At 40.6% G+C, this 23,235-nt stretch overlaps 1 protein-coding gene across 14 annotated transcripts in view; it reads left to right on the forward strand.

Moving 5' to 3' along the window:
- EXOC6 (exocyst complex component 6) overlaps positions 1-23,235 on the forward strand; it is a gene marked incomplete at its 3' end in the record, with an annotated part of 92,166 nt that overhangs the window by 25,215 nt on the left and 43,716 nt on the right. For 11 of the 14 annotated variants that reach the window (XM_081192174.1, XM_081192168.1, XM_081192169.1 and 8 more), the window contains exons 6-18: positions 1,261-1,465; positions 1,801-1,959; positions 3,105-3,173; positions 6,249-6,332; positions 6,434-6,480; positions 7,212-7,332; positions 8,844-8,915; positions 9,175-9,272; positions 9,850-9,955; positions 10,999-11,108; positions 13,619-13,730; positions 14,464-14,598; positions 20,215-20,394. In XM_081192174.1, the coding sequence (XP_081048300.1) occupies positions 1,261-1,465; positions 1,801-1,959; positions 3,105-3,173; positions 6,249-6,332; positions 6,434-6,480; positions 7,212-7,332; positions 8,844-8,915; positions 9,175-9,272; positions 9,850-9,955; positions 10,999-11,108; positions 13,619-13,730; positions 14,464-14,598; positions 20,215-20,394 (1,498 nt within the window). The remainder of the gene's footprint in view (positions 1-1,260; positions 1,466-1,800; positions 1,960-3,104; positions 3,174-6,248; positions 6,333-6,433; positions 6,481-7,211; positions 7,333-8,843; positions 8,916-9,174; positions 9,273-9,849; positions 9,956-10,998; positions 11,109-13,618; positions 13,731-14,463; positions 14,599-20,214; positions 20,395-23,235) is intronic. The other 3 variants (XM_081192175.1, XM_081192171.1, XM_081192180.1) reach the window with 1 other exon arrangement.

Below are 23,235 nucleotides of genomic sequence, written 5' to 3' on the forward strand. Positions count from 1 at the left end.
TAATATTTAGTCCCTGCAAGTCTCTCTCTCTCTCTCTCTCTCTCTCTCTTGTCTCTTTTTGTCTCTGACACTCTTACAATTGTGACTATTTATTTAAAACTTTTAAACCCCTCTCTTCAGCAAAATAAGGGAGGGCATAGCAGGTTACATATTCTAAGCCTGAAGGCAAGGACTATGGCATGGAGAGTAAAAAAAGAAAATGCTGGCACTATTTCTTAGTTACAGAGTTCCTGTAATGACTAGCTCCTAGAAAAATTTCAATGAGAGGAGGAGCAAAAAATTGCTGGTCTTTCTGAAGAGTTGATGGAGAGGTTCTGCAAACCCAACTCTCTCCCTGTCCCACAGCCTGATTGGATAGTGACTGTAGATGACAGCAGGGGGAGGAGCCTGATCATCATTGCATACAATGGTCACTTCTGCTGATCATGCATTTTTCTTCTATACCACTGATTAAAAGTTAAGCAATGAAGAGCCAGGGAAAGCATCTCAGCTTGTTAGGCTGCATCTATGCATTATGCATAACCGCAATTCAGCACTCTAGCCAGGAGATTGCACTTCATTATTTGCACAACTGCAAACGTTTCACAGATGAAACTACGTACAGTCCTGAGCATGAGTGGGTGAAGCTAGGGGCGGAGTCGGGTGATGTGGCCAGCTGGAAAATAGTGGGGCAAACACAACTCAGACTCAAAACGTGACAAAAGAGGAGTGAAGTCTGCAAGCAGACAGCAAGCTCCAGATTGCCAAAGTAGCGAGGCAAGCTGCACACACCACATGGCAATACATGAAATACACATATATTCACTGCATTGCATTTACATCTTTTTGGAGAATTTACTGAAGCAAAGCAAAGGGATGCCCAATCTTTGCCAGCCTGGTACCATCAAGGTGTTTTGAACTGCAACTCCCATCAGCCCCATTCAGCACAGCTGATAGGAGTTGTAGTCAAAAACATCTGGAGGGTGCCAGGTTGGCAAAGCCTGCGCTAGCCTAAATAAGCCATTTATGGCCAGGATTCTTAGCAGATATTATAGCTAAGAATGAACAGCAGCTAGAGGGCATATGGTGTAGAACTCTCCACAAAGGTGGCCAAACATATACTAGGGCAGCTTCTCATCTCCCTCTGCCTCCACATTTGCTCCTTTTGAGATCCTAATCTTATTTGCATGAAACTGCTCAGACTGTTACAGTTTTGTTAGGATTACGTTCAGATGGTAAACAACAACAACAACAACAACAACCCCCCCTTCTTTTCTCCAGATATTATTCTGCTTTAAAGACTATGGAACAGCTAGAAAACATCTACTTTCCTAGAGTTAGTCAGTACCGGTTTTGTCAGATAATGATTGAAAACCTTCCAAAACTTCGTGAGGAAATTAAAGAGATTTCCATGTCGGATCTGAAGGACTTCCTAGAGAGTATTCGGAAGCATTCGGATAAAATTGGTGAAACAGCGATGAAACAGGTATGTTTGCTGAAATCTAAGCATATTCAAGCTTGACTAAACCAATCGTAATCTAGCCTCAATTCATCTGCTTACAAGGCTTTACATGACAAGAGGTGCTACACAAACAGCTTCCTTCCCTCCGCACCCCCATGGGTGCCCGACTTGTGCAAACTTTCTCTCACATTTTCAAAACGTAGGAATTGCATGAATCCAACCTGTGTCAGTTAACTCAACTGGAAAATATTTCGGTCTTGTGTGACTTGGCCATCACTTGTCTTTGCTTTCGTAGGACCATAATGAATTGCATGTGATCTTTTTGTGTGTGTGTTCAATGGCGTGTTTTGCTATTACAGGCACAGCAGCAGAAAACCTTTAATACTGGTCTCCAGAAGCAAAACAATTTCCGTTATGGGAAGAGTCCATATATAAATAATGATGGCATTCCAGAGCCAAGGAATAAAATTGTTTCAAAACAAAACCTTGAAGAGGAAGAGGAAGAACATGAAGATGAGGTATTTCGATCTCAAATAATTTCCCTTCATTTTACTTGTGCTTATTGTTCAGTCTTTAGGAAACAATCCTGAAATAGGTGAAAGTTAATCTTAGAGTCTCTCAGGGGGCTTGTGGTAACCCATGAGACCATCTACCGTATTTTTCGCCCTATAAGACGCACTTTTCCCCCTCCAAAAATGAAGGGGAAATGTGTGTGCGTCCTATGGGGCGAATGCAGGCTTTCACTGAAGCCTGGAGAGCGAGAGGCGTCGGTGCGCACCGACCCCTCTCGCTCTCCAGGCTTCAGGAAGCTATCCGCAAGCCTTGGGAGCCTGGCCGGAGGGCCCGCCGGGCTTGCAAGGCTTGCGGGCAGCAGCCCCGGAGCACGCCCCGTGCTTCGCGCAGATGTCTGCAAGCCTTGCGAGCCCGGCGGGAGTTCCCTGTTCTGGGGGCTGGGGTCGGGGGAAGCTCCGGCTTCCCCAGACCCGCGACTGGGGTGTGTGTGTGTAAATATTTATTTATTTATTTATTTATTTCCCCCCCCAAAAATGAGGTGCGCCCTATGGGCCAGTGTGCCCTATAGGGCGAAAAATCCGGTAGCTTTCTTTTCATTTTGAATAGCAATTTTCCGCATGAAAAAGCCCTCAGTTTTAAAAAAGCAATTTGCCACATCAAATGGGGTGCGGGGAGAAAGCTGCTGGTTGAGGAAAGTGGTTTTTGGATTTTCATTTTTTACAATACTCACTTGTACAAAGTACTGGCACATCTTTTTTGCTGCCCCGGCAGCCATTTTGTGCTGACAGCCATGACACTTTTATCAATATATGAGTTCCAGCACTACATTATTATTTTTTACTAAATAAAGAACAGAGTATAACCATTAATTTTATCCCATGAGGAAAGAGTGGAGAAATAAGTGCTCACTGAATATTATTCAGGCAATTTTGATTTGACTTCAATATTTGTAGAAGGGAATCATACTTTTATCAGGCCTTTATCTGTCAAGGGCACCTGTACAATTACCAAAATGGCCGATCATGGCAGAGTCTGCCTCCTATCTAAATGCTGGCATCCTATTTGGCTTACTGTTATTAGTTTCTAATGCTCATTTGATTTATGAATGTCATGCTGCAGCTGAATGTGTTTTGGTTCCCCCTTCCTACAGGTTTTGACAGCTCATGATCTGGTAGATTTTTCTCCTGTTTATCGATGCTTGCATATTTACTCAGTTCTGGTACGTATATCATTCGTTTTTTTTTGTGGGGATTTTTAATTTTTACATTCCTCTTATCCTTTTGTCTGTTTTCTTTCTGTGTCTCAAAACTACATGAGTTTTCGTAAGACCATTGCAGCTACCTTAACAGAAATCCACCTGTGTTCTAAAAATAATGTGAGTGTGCTGTTTCTGCCAGACTCTGTTGACATCCTTTAGTTTATATCCATTAATACCTGTACCAGAATTTTTATAAGATTGTGTCGATATATGCACCTTCCATCCAGGGTAGGAATTCATGAGAGATTTCCAGTTTTTGTTATTGGGTGATCAGGAGAGAGAGAACCTGTTTCTTGGTAGCAACAGAGCAATAGTAATTGCTATCCCAACAGAGCATCCTTCGTATCAAATTAATTATGGTTCTTGTGTTGTTTTAGGTAAGAATATGCTCACTGTGTAGGGCAGACATAGGCAAACTCGGCCTTCCAGATGTTTTGGGACTACAACTCCCATCATCCCTAGCTAACAGGACCAGTGGTCAGGGATGATGGGAGTTGTAGGCCCAAAACATCTGGAGGGCCAAGTTTGCCTATTCCTGATGTAGGGTAAAGAGCACATTCCAGCAAATGAGTTAAATATACCTAAATTCAGATGTAATTTCAGTGGGAGAATTAAGCATAAGCTTAAGTTGCTCCCATTGAAAGGTACGGGAGTGAAAAAGTGTGTGTTCTGTTGGATAGTTGCAAGATCTTGCTCATGTAGCTAATTTGACAAATATGACTCATATGGGGGCGGGGTGGACCACGAACAACTCAAGTGGCAAAATGGAAACTTTAGAGCTTTCCAAAGGTAAAATTGTAACTAGTAGCTTTGATACAGTAAAAATACTGTACCGCTGTTGCTGATTAGGCATCACAAGCCTTTTCACTTGTTGGAAACTAGCTTTTGTGTGCTTTGTTTCTTGAATAGTCATGGTGATGGGGAGCAGTGGTCGGGACTGGGACCATGACAGGGGAAGGGTTTTAACCCTTTCCCCCCTGCTGTGGAACTGATCTGGACCACCCACCCCCACAGCTGCTATTTACTTTGTGCGTTTAGGAAGAATGCTACTTGAAAAATGCTCCTGCTAGGTAAATACTGTGCTGTATTTGCAATTATGCTACAGTAGTTGTTTCAGAATTACATGTTGCTCTTGGCTGAAGATAAAAACTCACATGGCATGGTAAGTACTTACATACATAGGTGTCCGTTCGCTGAATCTATTTTTAGAGTAATAGAAAGTATTGTATAGTTCTCTTGATCTGATAATGTAAACCACCAGCTTAGTTTACAGATCTTGTATTTTTAAATAATCTTTCAGCTTTGCATTTTGAGAAAGCCATCTGAGTGTAGTGGGTATTTCCATGTCTGTAATTTCTTATTACGGTACCCAATATATCTTTCTGCTTTGAATTTACTAATTAATGGAAACCTAAATAAGTAAGCTAAGCTAACCGCAAGAGTAGTAAAGCTGAACTTGAGCAGTTTAAGAGGGGTTTTTTGTTTTGTTTTTTAAATTCTGCTTACATGCAAATTACATTAATTTCAGTATATACAGATGAGTCAATTTTTGTTGTGGTTTTTAAGTAGACAGATGGTTCTTTCTGAATGAATCATCACGATAAAAAAGATCTAAATAGATTCCCCCCCCCCACATTATGAAGAGTTCTGAGAGTCAGGGGACAATTCCCCCCCCATTTCATAGGAAATAGAAACCAATGAAGTATAGAGGGTGGCCATTAAATACGTGCCACAAATAGATGTTTATTTTAAATATTAAATGAAGTCTTAGCAATGTTAATCAAGGAGAGTGAAAAGCACACCAGAAAAAGGTTTGTTCTCATTTTTCTCAAACTGATATTCCACACCACATAACTATACTACTTGAACATACTGAAACTATTAAGGAAGATAATGCCCTAACAGCAATGCCTACTCTATTTACGGTAGCCCTAATCTGTGTGACATCTTTAAATCTGGGCACGCTATGATGTTTCCAAACCTGAATATAACTATCTAATTAAAATTTAGCATGATGTAAGGGAGAAATAGCTGGTTTCTTTTTCTTTCCTTTCTCTCTCTCCCCCCCCCCCACCCCCGCCCCGGTCCCATACAGTACTTTCAAAACTGCACTTATGCATAATCTAGATAGATTTCGTGAGTGCTGATTTTCTAAAGTACTTTGCAAGAATATGGCTTTGGTGCTAGATTCAGATGGATGAGAACACAACTCTGCTCAATTTATATACCAAAGGGTACCCATTTCCTTTTTCATAGCAAAATATAATCAATTCTAACCATGTTGCTGAATAGTAGTAAATCATATTTGGAAACTTTAAACTTCAAACATCATAAATGGGTTTATTTAATGCTGTAGGAGCTAGCCTTGATTTCTTGTTACCTGCAGAAAAACAGTCAGTACTTTTGGCCGACCTTTCAACATAGTAACACCCCACCCCCATTTTACATTTTCAACTAAATTTAAGATTCTTGGCAAAGCATCCTTCAATAAAGTTGATACCCTTCCAAGCCCAAGACATCAGGAATAATTGTCAGCTTTTCATGTTGTTTTAAATTTCATCCACTGGTGGTGGAAACTTAACAGTGAACAAATCCTTGAGAGGCAAGATATTTCCCCCATGGCTTTTGAAATGTCACAAATCAGCGTTGTAAGTTTTCTTATAAATGATGCGAATTGGAAAAGAAAATGTTCTTTTTGTTCTAAGTAAGGAGTCGTTGAATGTCAACTTGCTGTTCAATAGTATTGTCAAAATGAGTTTGTTGAACTAAATGTGAAATTAGGGGTCGGGAACAGGTTCCATCTGGTAGGCTGGATCCTGAACTCCATCACCCCTAGTGGACCACTTTGACATTTGGGCGGGTCCACACTCCTGTCAGTCACCTGATGTTACAAATGAATGTCTCAGATGAAGTGCTTTTGGGTGTGTTTAGAGTATTGCCATTCCACAAACGTAACATACATTTTTGTCTGTGTACTTTCACAAGATTTATTTTTTTTAAAAAAAGATGTATGTATATATTTATTTTCCCCTTTAGGGTGATGCAGAGACATTTGAAAATTACTATAGAAAACAAAGAAGGAAACAAGCAAGACTAGTGTTGCAGCCACAGTCAAACATGGTACTTAATTTTCCTTTTAATGGAGATTGGTCTGTTTTGAAATACTTAACATATCAGATAACTGTTTATATATATATATATATTGCGTTCTTTTCTTAAAGCATGAAACGGTGGAAGGTTACAGAAGATACTTCAGTCAGATTGTAGGGTGAGTTCCAAAACATGGGTGTCTGTTGCTCTCCTGCTTTATAGGCCTTTCTTTGTGGTAGCTTTTGACTCTTCAGCTTGTTCAGTGTTGATTTGCAGCAATGCTAACTGCATTTTTGCCTAACCTGTTGACTGCTGCCTGCTTCAGATGTTGCCAGATGCCTGGGAGGCAGTGTGGGGGGGGCGGAGAGAGCAAATAACTCATGCTCAACCTCCATCCCGAAATAGCTTAAGCTTGCTTGAAAGCAAATCTTGTGCTTACTCTTGGAATGGGGTTTCCAGTGCAACCCCCCCCCCCCGTTCTCTTTTCCCTGGCCCCACAGAGAATTGTCACTCTCATCAGTGTATGTGTACCATAAACTCATTGACTGTCTGTTTGGATAGGAGAAATTGGTTCTGTCCCACAGCCTTGCCCCCACTGGTGGGGTCACAAATTAGCTTTATGACTGCTATTGCAACTCAGTTACTAGTTTCAAGGCAAATGACAAAGGGTGGCTTTCACCCTCAAGCTGGTTTGTGTAATCCTGTTAAACACCCTCTAGCAGCAAACCCCATAAAAATTGGTAACACTGGTTTAAACCTGTGTGTGTGTGTGTGTGTGTGAGAGAGAGAGAGAGAGAGAGAGAGAGAGAGAGAGAGAGAGAGCAAGAAACAAACAAGAAGCGGGTTGTTGTTTGATTATTTATGATTTTAACAGCGATTATTCCTCTTAACTATTTTCTATGCGTTCAGTTTTTTTGTAGTAGAAGATCACATTTTGCACGTAACCCAAGGATTGATAACGAGAGCTTACACTGATGAACTCTGGAACATGGCGCTTTCAAAGATTATTGCGGTCCTTAGAACTCATTCGGTAAGTGAGAAGGTGTTGTGAAGATGCCCTTTAGGTTTATTTACTTAAAGAACTTCTGAGTGTGTTTAAAGGAAGGATCATGTCAAAGTAAGGGGGTGGGGAATCCAGGTCCATTATTGGGAGGGTGTTGTGGGTTTTTTTGTAATTAAAAATTGCTCAGATTGGGAGAGAGCCTGCCAAGCTTTTGTTTGTCCCACCAGTCTCAGGCTGTGAGCCACAGCCTTGGGCTATCTGCATAATCCTTTGCTGATTTACAACTCCCTGGGTCTTCCAAACTGTGGCTTTAGTCCGGCAGTTTAGAATATGCAGAGTTAATCTGCTGTTATTATTGCAATCCGTCCTAATTAGTTTCAACTGACCTCTTCATTAGATCAGATTGAATTAGTTTAGTGCTGAAAGCAGCACCAGGAAATAGTTCCTAATTATCATTCCAAAACCCCTGTTTCCAAAATAAACTTCACCAGCGGAACCCTTAGAGCTGCCCTCTCTTTTTTTTGGTACTTCTGTTGCAACAGAGACACAATGCCTTGGATCTCTTTCCAGCTACTTGAAACTGGAACAGTGTTGTTAATTTAATATCTGTATTATTTGGTTGAGGGATAATTAATCACTATATAATGTGTGTCATTTAATGCAAAGTTATTTTTGCTCAATTTGCCCAGCTGAATACCTGCATGAGAAAGAGTGGAATAGCTTCAGTTGCTTAGGAGCATTCAACTTTGGGAAACTGCCCTATAATATGAGTCAAGCCATTGGTCCATCTAGTTCAGTATTGTTTACACTGACTGGCAGCAGTTGTCCAGGGTTTCAGATTTGGGTCTCTCTCAGCCTTACCTGGCAATACCAGAGATTGAATCTGGGACATTCTGCATGCAAAGCAGATTCTCTAACTGTTGCTGACAGAATGGGACTGTGGCAACCTGTGTGGTGTCCGTTGTGATTAAAAAATAATATTCGCACCACCTCACAAAAATAGTAGTAATAGTATTCATTTATTACCCACTCTTCATCCAAAGATCCCAGGGCACAAAACAACAATATAAAACACAACATTGTTATTTCAAAAGCAAATCCATCAATATAAGTACATTCCAATAATAATAATAATAATAATAATAATAATAATAATAATAATAATAATTTATTTCCCCAGCCACTCTGAGCAGCTCCCAACAGAATATTAAAAGCACAATAAAACGTCAAACATTAAAAACTTCCCTAAATAGGGCTGCCTTCAGTTGTCTTTTGAAAGTCAGGTGGTTGTTTATTTCCTTGACATCTGATGCAAGGGCATTCCAGAGGGCGGGCGTCACTACCGAGAAGGCCCTCTGCCTGGTTCATTCATGCCATTTTGTTGCATGACTGTTTTGTAGATGGATCATTTTGAGCAGTTAGAATAATAGACTCATAGAATTGTAGGGTTGAAAGGGACCACAAGGGTCATCTACTCCAAGCCTTCCATTGGTTAAAATTCGATTTTTGAAACACAATATGCGGTTTTTACCTTTCAGTCCTATTGCACTGATCCTGATCTTGTTTTGGAGCTGAAGAATCTGATTGTCGTGTTTGCTGACACCTTGCAGGTTGGTGGTAAAATACTTTGTTGTAAGCATTTCATTGGGTGTTCATTTGCAGCCCTTCTGTTGCCCAACTCAATTCAATTCAATGTCTAAACAGTAAGCCAAGGAAATGTATTATTTAAGGACATGTATATACTAAGGATGCCTTTATGTATTGATAGCAGGCATCAACTCTTAAAATTTTGTGGTATCATATTTTCACTTATATTCACTTGCAGCGATAGCATCTTTTAAAATATGTTTTTAAACTCTGTTTTCCTAGGGCTACGGGTTTCCTGTGAATAGACTCTTTGATCTTTTATTTGAAATAAGGGACCAGTACAACGAAACGCTGCTTAAAAAATGGGCTGTATTGTTCAGGTTAGTATCACAGAATATGAAGATCCTGTTTCAAAGTAATGTTAACCAGTTTTGGTTGTTCTTTCGATGGCTATATAGTTGCATATATCCAGCCAGGGGATTTCACTTAAAGAAAAAAATTCTAGCTCTTTAGAATTATTGTCAAAGTTACAATTGAAAGTGTGTGTGAAATGTGTGAAAGATGGAGCAGGACTACAGTGTCCTACATAGTCTTTGTTTATCTCCATGGCTAACAGAAGCTGTCTAAATTACACAAAATAAACAAATACCTGAAGTCCCACGGGTTTCTATTTCCTACCCTTGGACACTCTGCCTAACAGGCAATCACTTTTAAATAGTGCTGCCTCTGCTTCTATGTATTCCTTCCCACCAGCGGTTCACAGCTGCTCCTGTCCCCAGACTTTGAGCGCTAGCAATTAGATGGTTCAAAAGCAGTCTGTGACACCAGAGCTCAGCACATGCTTAGCTCTCAATGTTGAAAGCCGTAGAAGTGCTTCACTTTGGCTAGATTGTGCCCATATACGTTTGCCGTGTGCTTCAGTATTTATGTTTCTAATATGCTCATTTGATTGCACAGGGATATTTTTGAAGCAGATAATTGCAGCCCAATTCCCGTCTCAAATGAAGAAGAGTACAAAATTGTCATTAGCAAATTTCCCTTTCAAGATCCGGAACTTGATAAGGTAAGAAAACACACACTGTGCAAAAGCACCTGGGGAGGCATTCTGATGATCCTCCAAACCAAGTGCACTCCCTCTTTCCTCTCTTCTATGTGCACATAGAAGAGGAGGCTTCTTCCAGTTAGTGGCAAACCATTGTAATTTTGTCTGAATGCAGCAAACTGGTTTGCTCAAATCCTAGTTTGCCTGCGAGCTAGGATCAATTTTCAATATGTGTCTGGTGTATATGCACAATTTTGTTTTTGAAGTGTATGTATTTCCATCCTGGGACTTTGGGGTGAAGTATAGATACATAAAATAAATAATAAATAAATATTATTGTCTCAGTGCAGACGTAACCATTAATTAGGGATGAAGGCGAGGACAATGGGATTGTGTGCCTGGGCCCTTCCTCTCAGCTCATCTTCTTTTGTGTGTAGATTTCCTCTTACTACCCAATCCTCTTTTTCAGTCCTTAGGTGTTCTGGGCATTAAGAGAGCAGTACACACTTGTAGAATCCTGTAAAAGGAGAAATAACCTGATGAATTAGTGTGTTGTTGTTTTTTTGTTTTAAAAAAGCAAAACTTAACATACTTATAGCCTCCCTTGCCTTTTAAAATTCAATTTATACAGCTTGGAATGTATGGCCGTATTTGTGGTCCCAACTTGGAGAGATCTGAATACTGTAGCATATTTTTATATGATGAATTGTGTTGTCAGTCTCTTGCGGCCTTGCCCATCAGATGTTAGGAATGGCATGCCTCTCCCTATGCAGAGAGAGGGGAAACTTTTATGACTATAGAGATATCACAGCCAAATACAGCTTAGCACAGGCACCCCCAACCTTCGGCCCTCCAGATGTTTTGGACTACAATTCCCATAATCCCTGACCACTGGTCCTGTTAGCTAGGGATCATGGGAATTGTAGGCCAAAACATCTGGAGGGCCACAAGTTGGGGATGCCTAGCTTAGCATATGATATTACAGTCCTTTTTCTCCAACCTGCTTAGCTTTAGCCACTTTGAAATGCAGCGTAACATGGCACATATGTGTTTTGTTTCCACAGCAGGGTTTTCCAAAGAAACTTCCAATGTCTCAGTCAGTGCCTCAGATTTATATCCAGGTCAAAGAATTCATTTATGCAAGCCTTAAGTTTTCAGAGTCACTTCATCGCAGGTAAGCATTTACAAAAGCTGTGTGTGTGTGTGTGTGTGTGTGTGTGTGTGTGTAAAAGACACATAGGACCTATATATATATACAAGAAGAAAGGTTTGGAACTCAGAACACAAGGTGTGCTATCTAAAGGTCCCAGGTTCAATTGTATCCCAGGTAGGTAAAGGTAAGACTGCTCTCCGAAAGCCCTGAGAGCTGCTGTCAGTCAGCATAGGCGATGCTGAGTTAGATGGAGCAATTGCGAATATGGTAAGATGCAGTACAACAATGCATGTATGAGGATGGCTGCGTTACCAGATAAGGAATCTGTAAGTTGCATCAAAATCAAACAGCTGGCAGTCTTCTTGCAACTAGGGAGCATGTGGGATCATTGCTAGTGTTGCAGCCTGGTTATGAACATATAGAGGTGCTGAAATGTATTAACTAGTATCCGATCAGGTACACAGAACTCCTGTTTCTGACTTTATACTTATTTTGGCTATGCTCTTCAGAAAAAAAGGCAAATACAAAGTATACATTCAAAGCTATGTAATTAACAGGAAATGAAAATATTATCTTAAAAGAGTTCAAAATAAAACATTATGAAGGAGGTCAACCAGAGAATGCACGTTTAAAGCATTTAATGCAACTACAGAATGCACATTTAATGCTGCCAAGTTAACAAAAAAATATCTTGAACATTTCAAAAGAAAACATTACTAAATGAAATCAAATATAAAATCTACATTTAGAGCAGCACAATTATCAAAAGAACAAAAGATTGTCATAATTATGTTGTTTTGAATGTATATTTTACTTCCTTCTGTTACGTTTTCTTCTGTATTGTTTGGTGTTTTAATGTAGGTTGTAAGCCGCTTTGATATTTTGTTCCATAAATATTTAAAGTGGTATAAAAAATGAAATGAAAAGTAAAAATAAGTATAGAACATATCTGCTGCTGTTGCTGCCAATCCCACTAGTAGTGGTTCACGGCAGGGAGGCGGCTGCAGAAGCCAGACTTGATGACCTGGGTCTGTGCCACGAAACAGCCAGGATGGACTATGATATGGAAATATGGCTAGCACCAGGCATGTTTTTCTAAATCCTCATGGGATTTTCTGGAATTTGCTCTGTGGGCCATCTCATTGCCATCCCAACGTGGACTATAGGGAAAGTTTTTATGGGCCTGGGAATAGAGCCCTCCACTGTTAGACAGATTGAAACTTTAATGTTGGCTGGTCCCAAGGAAAACAGAGCGGTAGGTCAATGTGAACTGGGAAGCAAAATCCTTTCCACATCAGTAGCAAAGTTAGTTTTGTGAAACCCATAGCATCGTATTCAACCATGTCAGTTCCAAAGTGACTAAGAAATGCCACAACGTACTCTCTTCTCTTATGGTAAAGGTAAAGGGACCCCTGACCATTAGGTCCAGTTGTGGCCGACTCTGGGGTTGCGGCGCTCATCTCGCTTTATTGGCTGAGGGAGCTGGCGTACAGCTTCCGGGTCATGTGGCCAGCATGACTAAGCCGCTTCTGGTGAACCAGAGCAGCACACGGAAATGCCGTTTACCTTCCCGCCTATTTATCTACTCTCACTTTGATGTGCTTTCGAACTGCTGGGTTGGCAGGAGCAGGGACCGAGCAACAGGAGCTCACCCCATCGTGGGGATTCGAACCGCCGACCCTCTGATCGGCAAGTCCTAGTCTCTGTGGTTTAACCCACAGCACCACCCATGTCCCTTCTCTTATGGTAACCCCGAGTAATATACCATACCATGTTGGTTAAAAGCTGACCTACTTGGGGCACATAATGAGTCAGCCTCCACCTGGAAAAGTAGGGGTGTGGAGGGCAGAAGATCGTCCAATGCTATTCATGGAGACAGATACAATTTGGGAAAGTTGGGGCAAACCTGAGTAGCTGCTGTATGTCTCCTTGTTAGGGACCACATTTATTCTCTCTCCCCCCTCCCCCATCCTTCAGCATTACATTTTACTTTAAGAACCATTCAAAATAGTAAGACATTCAGGTTCTAATGGATGGGAGAAATTCATTACAAAAATTCATTATAAAAAAAGGCTTCCATTTAAGCCAGTCTGAAAAATATTGCTTGGTTCTAACTGGATAAAATGTGCTGTTCCCTTTTGCGTTCAGAAATCTGGAAGCTATTTCCAGTTTGTCATCAAGCTTTGTGCACTGTTGACAACTGTAAATTGCTCTCCCTTCACACATACTGAACTAATAAATAAGACTTCTGGGTCCTCATCTCTAACCAGGAACTATTAAAATATGCAGATGATTACTCTTTCCCAATGATGCTATGAACATAGTTCGAGTTTTTCATAAATGCATATCTTAAAAGTTTGTTAAACTGTTAACAAAGCAGTTGCTTGACTGATGGCCTGTCCTCTATTGGAGCTGAACAGATTTCTACTTGGTTATCCGGGAAGGGAGAAAAAAGGCTGCACAATTATTTTAAAGTTTCATCAGTGGTTTAATCATTCGTTTTCAAACCATCTTAAATTTTTGCATTTCAGTTCAACAGAGATAGATGATATGCTTAGAAAATCGACAAATTTGCTGCTGACTCGAACTTTAAGCAGTTGTTTACAGAACCTCATAAAAAAGCCTCACATAGGTTTGACGGAGGTAAGTTTTGAAATGCATGCTTCAGTGTTCTGGGTGCTCTTGTGCATAGTTCTCTGATTCTTCAGACTTTCCCTAAGAGCCGTGCATGTCCGCCAAAGCTTCTCAACTAGAAGCTCCTGAAAGGGAACATGCCCACTAGTATAACTATTGGGTTCACTCAGGATAATGGTGGCACTTAACAAGCCCAGAAAGTTATCACCACCCTGCATGAATTGTGATGAATGATATAGGATGCATTGTCCTCTCCAAGAAATGGGAATTCTGTAGTTGGCACAATGTAGTGGCACCCGCCCTTTGGAATGCCCTCTCACCAGATGTCAAAGAGAAGAACAACTACCAGACTTTTAGAAGACATCTGAAGGCAGCCCTGTTTAGGGAAGCTTTTAATGTTTAATAGACACTGTATTTTAATATTTTGTTGGAAGCCACCCAGAGTGGCTGGGGAAACCCAGCCAGATGGGTGGGGTATAAATAATAAATTATTATTATTAGTAGTAGTAGATAATGTATTAGATAATCGTTAGTAGATAATAGTAGGTTCTCTGAAGGTGGAAAATTTGCTTCTTGTAGCAATCCATTTACAACCTTGTAGCTTTTGCTAATAAGCATTCTGAATAATCTCCTTTAAATTAGTTGTGTCTCTTCTGCTATAGTCGATTCAAGTTTGGTTGTGTATTGCAAATGTATTTTATCAGAATTTGTTCCTTTTCTGTGTTTTCTGTTGTTGTTAAAGCTGGTGCAAATTATCATAAACACAACGCATTTGGAACAAGCTTGTAAATACCTTGAGGACTTTATAACCAACATTACAAATATTTCACAAGAAACTCTCCATACTGCAAGACTCTATGGTCTATCGACGTTTAAGGTATGCAAAGAGTTACCATCTTTTGGTTAACATTTTTAAATACACAGGTCCCAACCAGGGAAGACAATTATTCCTTTCTGGGTATAGCTTGGTTTAGTTCTCTGTTTTGGGAGGCAGGTTATGAATGTAACAGCCAGGAATATGTAACTCCACCAAAAATATTATGCAACACTACTGTGGCTTTAGTTCATTATTATTGTGGGGCAGATGTCATTGTTTTTCGATGGTTCTCTTAATTTAAATTGGGATAATCTCATTAAAGTTAATCCATGATGAACTGTGTGCCATATAGGTCTTGATGGGGTCGTATTGGGAAGTAGGCAAAACTGGAACATGTTTGTGCCCAATATTGTCAAAGCTACACCTACATATTTCTCAAACTTGATCATACATGTTGGTAGTTATCTCAGATTGTTTTTAATTAGCAAAAGCATGCCATTGTTTCCCAAAGAAACACATGTGAAAGAATGTTTTAATCAGGTTGCCTGGCTAGAATTATTGCACTGGCATCGCATGCCTTCCATACATCATTGTGGTCCTTTAGATTTGCCCTCTTCTCTGGAAGTTTGAAAGCCACAAACAAACTTCTTCTGCCATTGGGGCTTGGAATAAGAAGCAGTTTCTCATTCCTTGTATGCTAAGGTTACCAGATTTTTTTTCAATGAATCCGGGGACACTTTTAAACTTCGGTAGGAATGACAGGATTTTGTCAGGGGACTGATTTGTAAATCCGGGAAACGGATTTCCCCAGGAAACGGGAACGTCTGGTATCCTTATTGTATGCACAATGATTAGCATCGAGTTTTACTCAGAGCAAATCTACCATATTGGCCTGAATATAAGCTGCACCCGAATATAAGCCACCCCTTTAAAATTGGAGGGGGGGAAAAAGAAAAAATACCCGAATATAAGCTGCTCCCTTCCTCGCTGATCCTGGCTGCACACTGGGCGGGGGCGGGGGGGGGAGTCCTGCTGCGTTACCAGTGGCTTTTCCCCTTCCTCGCTCTCTCCCTTCCTGGCCTTGGGGGAGACGACGGGGGAGTACGCATGGGGCAGGTGCCGCTTTGCCTTGCTCCTGCCGCTGTTTGCCCTCCGCTCCTGGCTGCATACCATAAGTTCGTGAATATAAGCCGCACTTTAACTTTTTATAGTCGGAATTTGGGGGAAAAGTGAGGCTTATATTCAGGCCAATACGGTATTGAAACTAATGTGCCTAACTTAGTCAAGTTCATTAATTTCAGTGGGTATACTCTGTGCATAACTTAGTTCAGCTGGTCTTCAGCTGGTGGGTCGGGACTCACCGGTAAGTCTTGGCCTAATCCAGCGTGGGGAACAGCAGGAGCACTACCACCATGCAAATACATGGGGACAGATTAAGAAATTGGCATCCAAATGCATATTGGTGTTAAAAGTGTGTCCTGGATCTGGAAAGGTTGAAGATTCTTGACTTAGTTGAATACCACCTCATGTCTCTAAGTCAGTACAGGCGAGTTTCTATATAACTTATACCCTAGCACCCTGGCAGATTTCTGGTTGAATCTCTCTCTCTCTCTCTCTCTCTCTCTCTCTCTCTCTCTCTCTCTCTCTCTCTCTCTCGTGTGTGTGTGTGTGTGGGAGAGAGAGAGAGCGCGCGTGCACTTTCCCCTTCCTTGTCTGCAAGACAGTGAACATTATCCATTTGCCAGAGAATGAGGTAAAGATACTTTGTACAGGCTATTCATATTTTACACCTGAGCAAAAACAATGCGATTTGGAGCCAAAATAAAATGGCGGGAATATCTGACTGATGAATATTTTAGAGATTGCAAATCAGGACTTATTAGAGCTGCAGGCAGCTCTGTTGTGTGCTGCAAAAGGCTCTCAATGTTTGACAGATATTACTCTCAAATAAGTATATACAAGATGCCTTGTGCTAATGTAAAGGAAAGTTCGATCCCACCCCCACCATTGAATAGCCATTCTAACCCCCAGTCCCAGCCCCATTTCACATACTGTTTTTCAAACTCTTCAGCTACAAATTTAGTTTGGTAGGTAGAGTGAGGAGCTGTTGTTTTGAGAAACCTGGTTCAAACACCCTTTGGGCTTATGGGATGTTTTATGGATTATTCAATCCTAGATATGGTATTTCCCAGAGGCAAAAAAAATTTGTTGAGTATGTTAAATAAATAAAATATGTGGAGTGGTAATGTAAAGCGTAGCATAGGTTCAAAGTTTAGTCCTATAAATTTGTTGCATTTTGTAAAATAAGTGAACACACAAAAACAGGCATTGGTTGGTTCCATGACAGCTATATCTTCCATTTCAAATAATTGCCTTATTGTGTATACACCCAAATGCGACAGGATTTCACAGACCAACAAACTAAACAGGATTATTCCTACTGAGGCTAGTTCTGTCTTCAGTACTTTTAATTTTGTAACTAAATCTTAAAATAAACCTATCAAATTCCAATGTTAATCTCTGTTGTCAAGGTTAACGGAGGACATAAGCAGGATAAAGGCATGCTCAAAGGAATTAATACCATGCTCCTGAATTTTCAGCCTTGGGAACACTTAATTTGAGGAGTTGCACTGTTATGAATTTTGTAACCAGGGCAAATGGCAAAGATGACGTTTTCCATGGGTGCATGATCTTCCTACAGGATTTGCTGCATTGTAGCTTTGATCCCATGGGTTGGTTCTGTTGAAATATATGGAACCACATTTTATGAACTTCCAAACAGAATCTTATTTTCATATATATAACAGAATCATAGAACTGCAGAGTTGGAAGGGACTTCAAGGACCATCTAGTCTAACCCCCTGCAACTAGAGCATCATACATGACAGACAGCCATCCAGCCTTTGCTTAGCAGGGCACTGGAGAAATCCTCAGAATCCTACTGGTTGCTGTAGCTGCTTAATACAAATATTTATTATAACTGTTTCTTATTGGGAATCTGCCACGCATAAAAATAGTGGCTGTCTCTGCAGCTATGTGTCTCATCCACCCCCAAACAGAAAAGGATACACATGGCAAACTTCCTTTGGGCCATCAGGGAATCTAGCACTGGACTCAACATTACTAGACCTGGGCCTGGAATTAGAGTGGTGGCAGGTGCAGGGCAGAATTGGTAAAATTGTACCTGCTGAAAGGAAGCAGGCACTGCCGCCTTCTCTTCAGATGATGCAAGGAGCTGTCAGGCGAGACTGCTTTCAATAAGCTAATGGACTCTTCTTTTCTATGATCGTTGAGAAAAGGTTTGTTCATGGATGGAGGGGTTACCCCTTTGCGGCTGAAAAGATTTCAGAGCTCTTCTTCCCTCCCATGGATCCTGTTTTTTGGGGTTTGATGCAGAGAGAAGGTAGACGAAAGAGAAGAGAGTCTTTGGCTCTCCCTTCCCATCCTCCTGACAGTCATCAGTTTTCACTCTTTTGCTCAGACAAATTCATTATGTTTTCCCCTGTGCCATGTTTAATGTTGACGTTAGGACTAGGAAGCTCAACAGATCATAGGAACAGGGCACATGTTACTGCAGCACTGGTGGGCGGTAAGGAAATTTTACCATCAAGAAAGATTCGTTAGTGGGCGTTAGGTATAAAAAGGTTGACTACCACGGTCTAGAAGTTGGTTGAGTGGAACTCTGGAACCCAAAGACACTTTTAGTGAAAGTTTTAATGGATATTCCATGTGAAACCAGTAGTAGCAACAGCTGTTTTTTGTTCCTGTGTCAGATAAAAATGTCTGTCCCCCTTGTTATTATGTTCTGTGAGAGTTCACAGTTTGCCGCCTATGTGTATGCTGCATCTTGTGTATACTCAAGAAAGGAATGTACTAGCCTGTCTTCTGTGCTTTGGCTTAACCTTTTCTTTCTTTCTATTTTCACTCTGGGATTAAGTAGAAGTATTAATGAAGGGCCTCTATATCAAGCTATATGCACATTATCTAATTGTCTGTGGGACCATGCTGTGACTGTCATTTGCTGTATCTAAGCTCCTGGAACAAAACAAAACAAAAATCCAAAATTAATTGCAAACAAAGCCCAACCAGGTTATAAAAGCATACCCCTTTGTAGATTCTTCCCCCCACCTCCTGCTCTCTATATTACTAAAAACGTATTATTTTTACCCCAGAGAATCACACCAATGCATACGCTTCACTTGTGATGGAAAATCCTTTTTTTATTAATCCTTGTGTACCTTCTTATGGAAAGCTGAATACATCTCATCAGCCTAGCTATCCTGCCGTTTGGCATGCTCTGCTCTTGTTCATCTCCTGGAGGCAAACTTCATCTCCTGGAGGCAAATTGTATCAGTCTTAATATGTTTTTAAAAAATAACTTGGATTTCTCTCTTGGCATTCTGTTTTGTTTTGGTTTTTTTAAATGATACACCTTATGCAAAATAGTGTTCTGTGAGTTCTTATAGCAGAAGACTCGTAGATTTCAAATTTATTGGTTTCCAGTGTCTTTTTTTAAAAAAAAATATTAGTGACGTGTCTAGATGCTCTACATAAATATCTATTTAGATTTAGTCTAAAATACATCCTTACCAATAACAATATACAGTTGTGTATTATTTGCAGTTTATCATTCCAAAACATTAAAAACGTGAAACAATTACCGTCCTCTCACAAAGTTTGTCAGTTTAATCAAATTAAACATAAGGAGAGCCCTGCTGGATTAGGCCGCCCTAATGCAGCATCCTATTCCCGCCGTAGATATCCGGATGCCCAGGGAAAATCGGACTGCAAAAGCACTTTCCTCACAAACCATGTGTTTGTTTGGGCCCTGGGTGTGAGAGCCAAGGTGCATGTGCAGAGTCATTGCTGAGAGCAAGCAGGCTGAGAGGGGAAGGGTGTCAGAAGAAAAAACCAAAACCAGTCTCTCTATATTAGTAATATGTATGAATGTTACATTTATATATGAAACTGTAATAGGTATGAGTTACTCGTGTGTAAACTGGTGCCTTTCTCAGTTAATTTGCCTTGTTAAACCTTTCTGACTGCACAGCCCCTTCTCATCGTGGCTGTCTCAGTCACTGGCAGAATCCGTCAGTGGGCGTTTCTTGAACCTCTTCCAACATAAAAGTTGTTTGACACCCAGTCTCCTCCTCCTCTCACTGCGCGGGAGTCTTCTGCGCAGGGAAGGCGTGGGTAGCGGAGGACCTGGGCTCTCCTCACTGATGTCCAGTGAAGAGTCCTGGAGCCCTCTCTCCACTTCCCCCCGTCTGCCCCCCTTTATCCCTGGTGTTGCGCTGATTGGCTTCCCCCTCTACTGAGCTGTTTCTCCCCCTGCTGCTGGGTCCTTCGCCAGCATCATCTGAGAGCCTCCCCTTCGCCTCTCCCTCCGATGTCAGTTCCCTGACAGAAACGATGGCACGTTTTTGTAACGTTTGTTGTTCCTTGAGTTGCCTGTTTTATTTTTCTCTTCACAGCAGAGGGATAGCATGTTTCTATGCTGTGAATAGAAAAATAAAACAGTGGTTTAGACATGGACTCCATAGATAGATAGGTCTGGATTACAATAACAATGATTGGGCCCCCCCCTCACTTCTTGACCCTCATTTGCTACATTTGAAGAAACTATCTCTAGGATACTAAAACTTCAGCATACTTCTGTTGTTCCCCACTCCCCAGGATGCGAGACATGCTGCTGAAGGAGAAATTTATACCAAACTTAACCAAAAGATTGATGAGTTCATCCAGCTTGCTGACTATGATTGGACAATGAGTGAGCCAGATGGGAGAGCCAGTGGCTATTTAATGGATCTTATTAATTTCTTGAGGAGCACCTTTCAGGTTTTCACTCACTTGCCTGTAAGTATACAAACTGCAAGTAATTGCAAGTTTTATTTGTAATACAGTCTAAGGGTGCGAATGACACACATGGTGGAAGAAACAACAGTCCTGGGACCTGTATCAAACTTGCTTCGATCACAGATAGACCCAGTTCAGAAATGGGCTGAACTCTTGAAAAAAGAGTTAGGCATTGCAGGATTGGGTCTTGCTTAGTCTCAGGATTATGCATTCCCCACCTTCTCTGGTCTGACCGCTGGAGAGTACCAGAAGTTTCTGCTTTCTATTTGCAATTAGTCATAATTAAGCACACTGTCTGTTTAAAGGGAAAGTGCAAACCCAAGGCTTCTTGTGGTTTGTTTTCATCTTAGCAGGGCCACTGTGATATTCTAAGCAGAAATTGGTCCACACCCTTTTCCCTTGCTAGAATTAACCATGCTGTAGTGTTTCATCTGCACTGGAGCTAACCAGAATTTGTTTTATCCGGAATTAGCAAATGAGATTCCAGTCCTGCCTTCTTCTTCTTTTTCTCTTTTTTTTTCTTTTAAAGAGCCCTGACTAATGTTAATCATGGTGCCAGTCCCAACATTATTCTATGCCACAGCTAACAATGAAACTGCAACCTTGCCGTATTTCATTTGAATCCACAACAGTGGTGAAATAAAGAACTTGGTTCTTGTTTTCTTCTTTTAAAGAAATTCATTTTTAAATGCACCGTAAACCAATGCTTATTCACATATAATTGCTAGAAGATAAGAGAACCAATAATAATTCCTTACATCATTGGGGGAAAACACTGCATGTTATGAAAATTCTCATTCCAGAAGTTCATAAACATTGACTGCTTTTCTATAAATCTGTCGATTTGAGGTTTATAATAACTTGCTGTGAGATGAGTTGTTTTGTTTATAAAAATATTAATCTGCTGCTCCCTCATATAAAGTATCAAGGTGGTGTCCAACGGTATATACAAATAAAATAAACTATAGGATAGCATAAAACCAGCACAATATCCCATATTGTGAATGGTTTTGCAGGTGAAATAGCTACTGCACAATTAAGTTCTTTTAAAAATGGACGTTTGCACACAATAATGTTTTCTACATTTTGTTCTTCCATTGCCTACCTTGCTACAACAGGAAAGTGTTTAGTGTTTACAGAGCTTTTGGGAAACATGGTGTAAAACGACTGTAACACCGTAACACAGGTTTTACATAGAAGATTTTAAACTTTTCCCCTGAATCTTTTATTTTGTTTTGTTTTTTAAATTGTACCCAGACTAGATTTTTTTAAAAAAAGTTTTAAACTATGCTGAAAACCTCTTTGAGTTTCTTCCCCCTAAAATATAAGAAGTATGTAAACTGTTGTTATCAAGTCAAATATTCCTTTGCTTCAAGTATGTGGTCACTGTCTATTTTATGTTCTAGTTGTTATTTTGGCTGCTTATTAATTGGCTGGTTATATTTATGAAAATAAATATAAGTTAACCTGCTCGAGTTCGACTTAAATTTTATTTCATTAAAGGCAATGGACTCCTTATATTATAGGAGTGCTTCAAGAATAAAAATTATGTCTGGTCTCTGCGATCCATCCCGTCCCGTACAACTTGTTTTCTTGTTTTGTGTGAGAGTGTTTTACACTATATCTAGACGGTACTGAATCAAAGAAGTTAAGCTGGAAAACTTCTGAGAGTCATTCGAAATCTATAATTCTGTGCTATGCTTTGGCACAGTGCAAACATGTTAGATTTCCTCAGTGGCTTGTGTTTGGCTGCATTGGCAAGTGACAGAGACTAGACTTGATACATTTAACCAATGTGATTCACCATGGCCATGTTTGTACTAAGAGTTTCCCACAAGTTGGCTTTCTCCAGATGTTTACTGACACATATTCAACCATGGCTAGCCTGCAGATGTTGTGCAATGGAAGAGAAGTCAGTATGTCAAATATCAAGTTGTAGCTGAATGCACTTTAGTAGGGATTGAGAGCAACAAGGGCAGTTGAGAAGGAGGAGATGGATGCTGGACAGTTCCTTCTAAGAATTATTTGGCAGGCCTTGCCTGGATCCTCACATGCAGCAAGGTTATAGACAGTAAGTTTACATCACATTGCTGATGAATCTTTCCTGTGTTAAGAAAGCTAGCTCATGAGGATTCACAGTTCTGTTCCAGGCCTTTGCCTGCTGTGCTGATTTTCAATTTGCAGGGAGTTTCCAGATGTATTCTGGACTGGCATACCATGCTGAAGGTATGAAGGAGGGTTGCCTTCTTGAAAAGATGGGGGTAGCAAGACTTGGTTCCAAGAGAAGCAGGATTTCAATTCATGGAAAGGCTTGGCTGACTAGATCAATGAGAAGCCTTAGGTGAAGGTCTTGACATTTGGTTGGTAAGTAAAGGAAATTTTACTTACAACATCATTCGTATACTGCCCAATGAACAATGTCTTTGGGTGGCTAACAACAGAAGTTTGAATCCATGAAAACAGGGAGAGCTCTAAAAATCATACAGTGAGGAACCAAATAAATGGGTACCTATAGAAGGAAAACATACATTAGTGCTCCAGAGCGCAAAAAGAAAGATCTTAAAATGCCTGTAAAAACAAAAAGGCCTTCATCTGGCACTGAAAAGACCTAGGTGCCGGGCGAGTTTTACATCTGAAGCAGCTGTGTGTGTACAGAGGGGTGGGGACAAATCTATATCTCTTGAGAAGTTTTTGTTTGGGAGTTGATGGGGGTGGGGTGAAGTTTCCTTTAGAAAAAATCTTCTCCCCGCCCCGCCAAAAATCAAGCAAACAAAAACACCCTCCTGCAGAGATGCTGATAGAAGCCAAGTTTGTAGACAGCATCCATGCCATGCTCTGCAC

Source organism: Podarcis bocagei, assembly GCF_964188305.1.
Source record: "Podarcis bocagei genome assembly, chromosome: 4".
Lineage (NCBI taxonomy): Eukaryota > Metazoa > Chordata > Lepidosauria > Squamata > Lacertidae > Podarcis > Podarcis bocagei.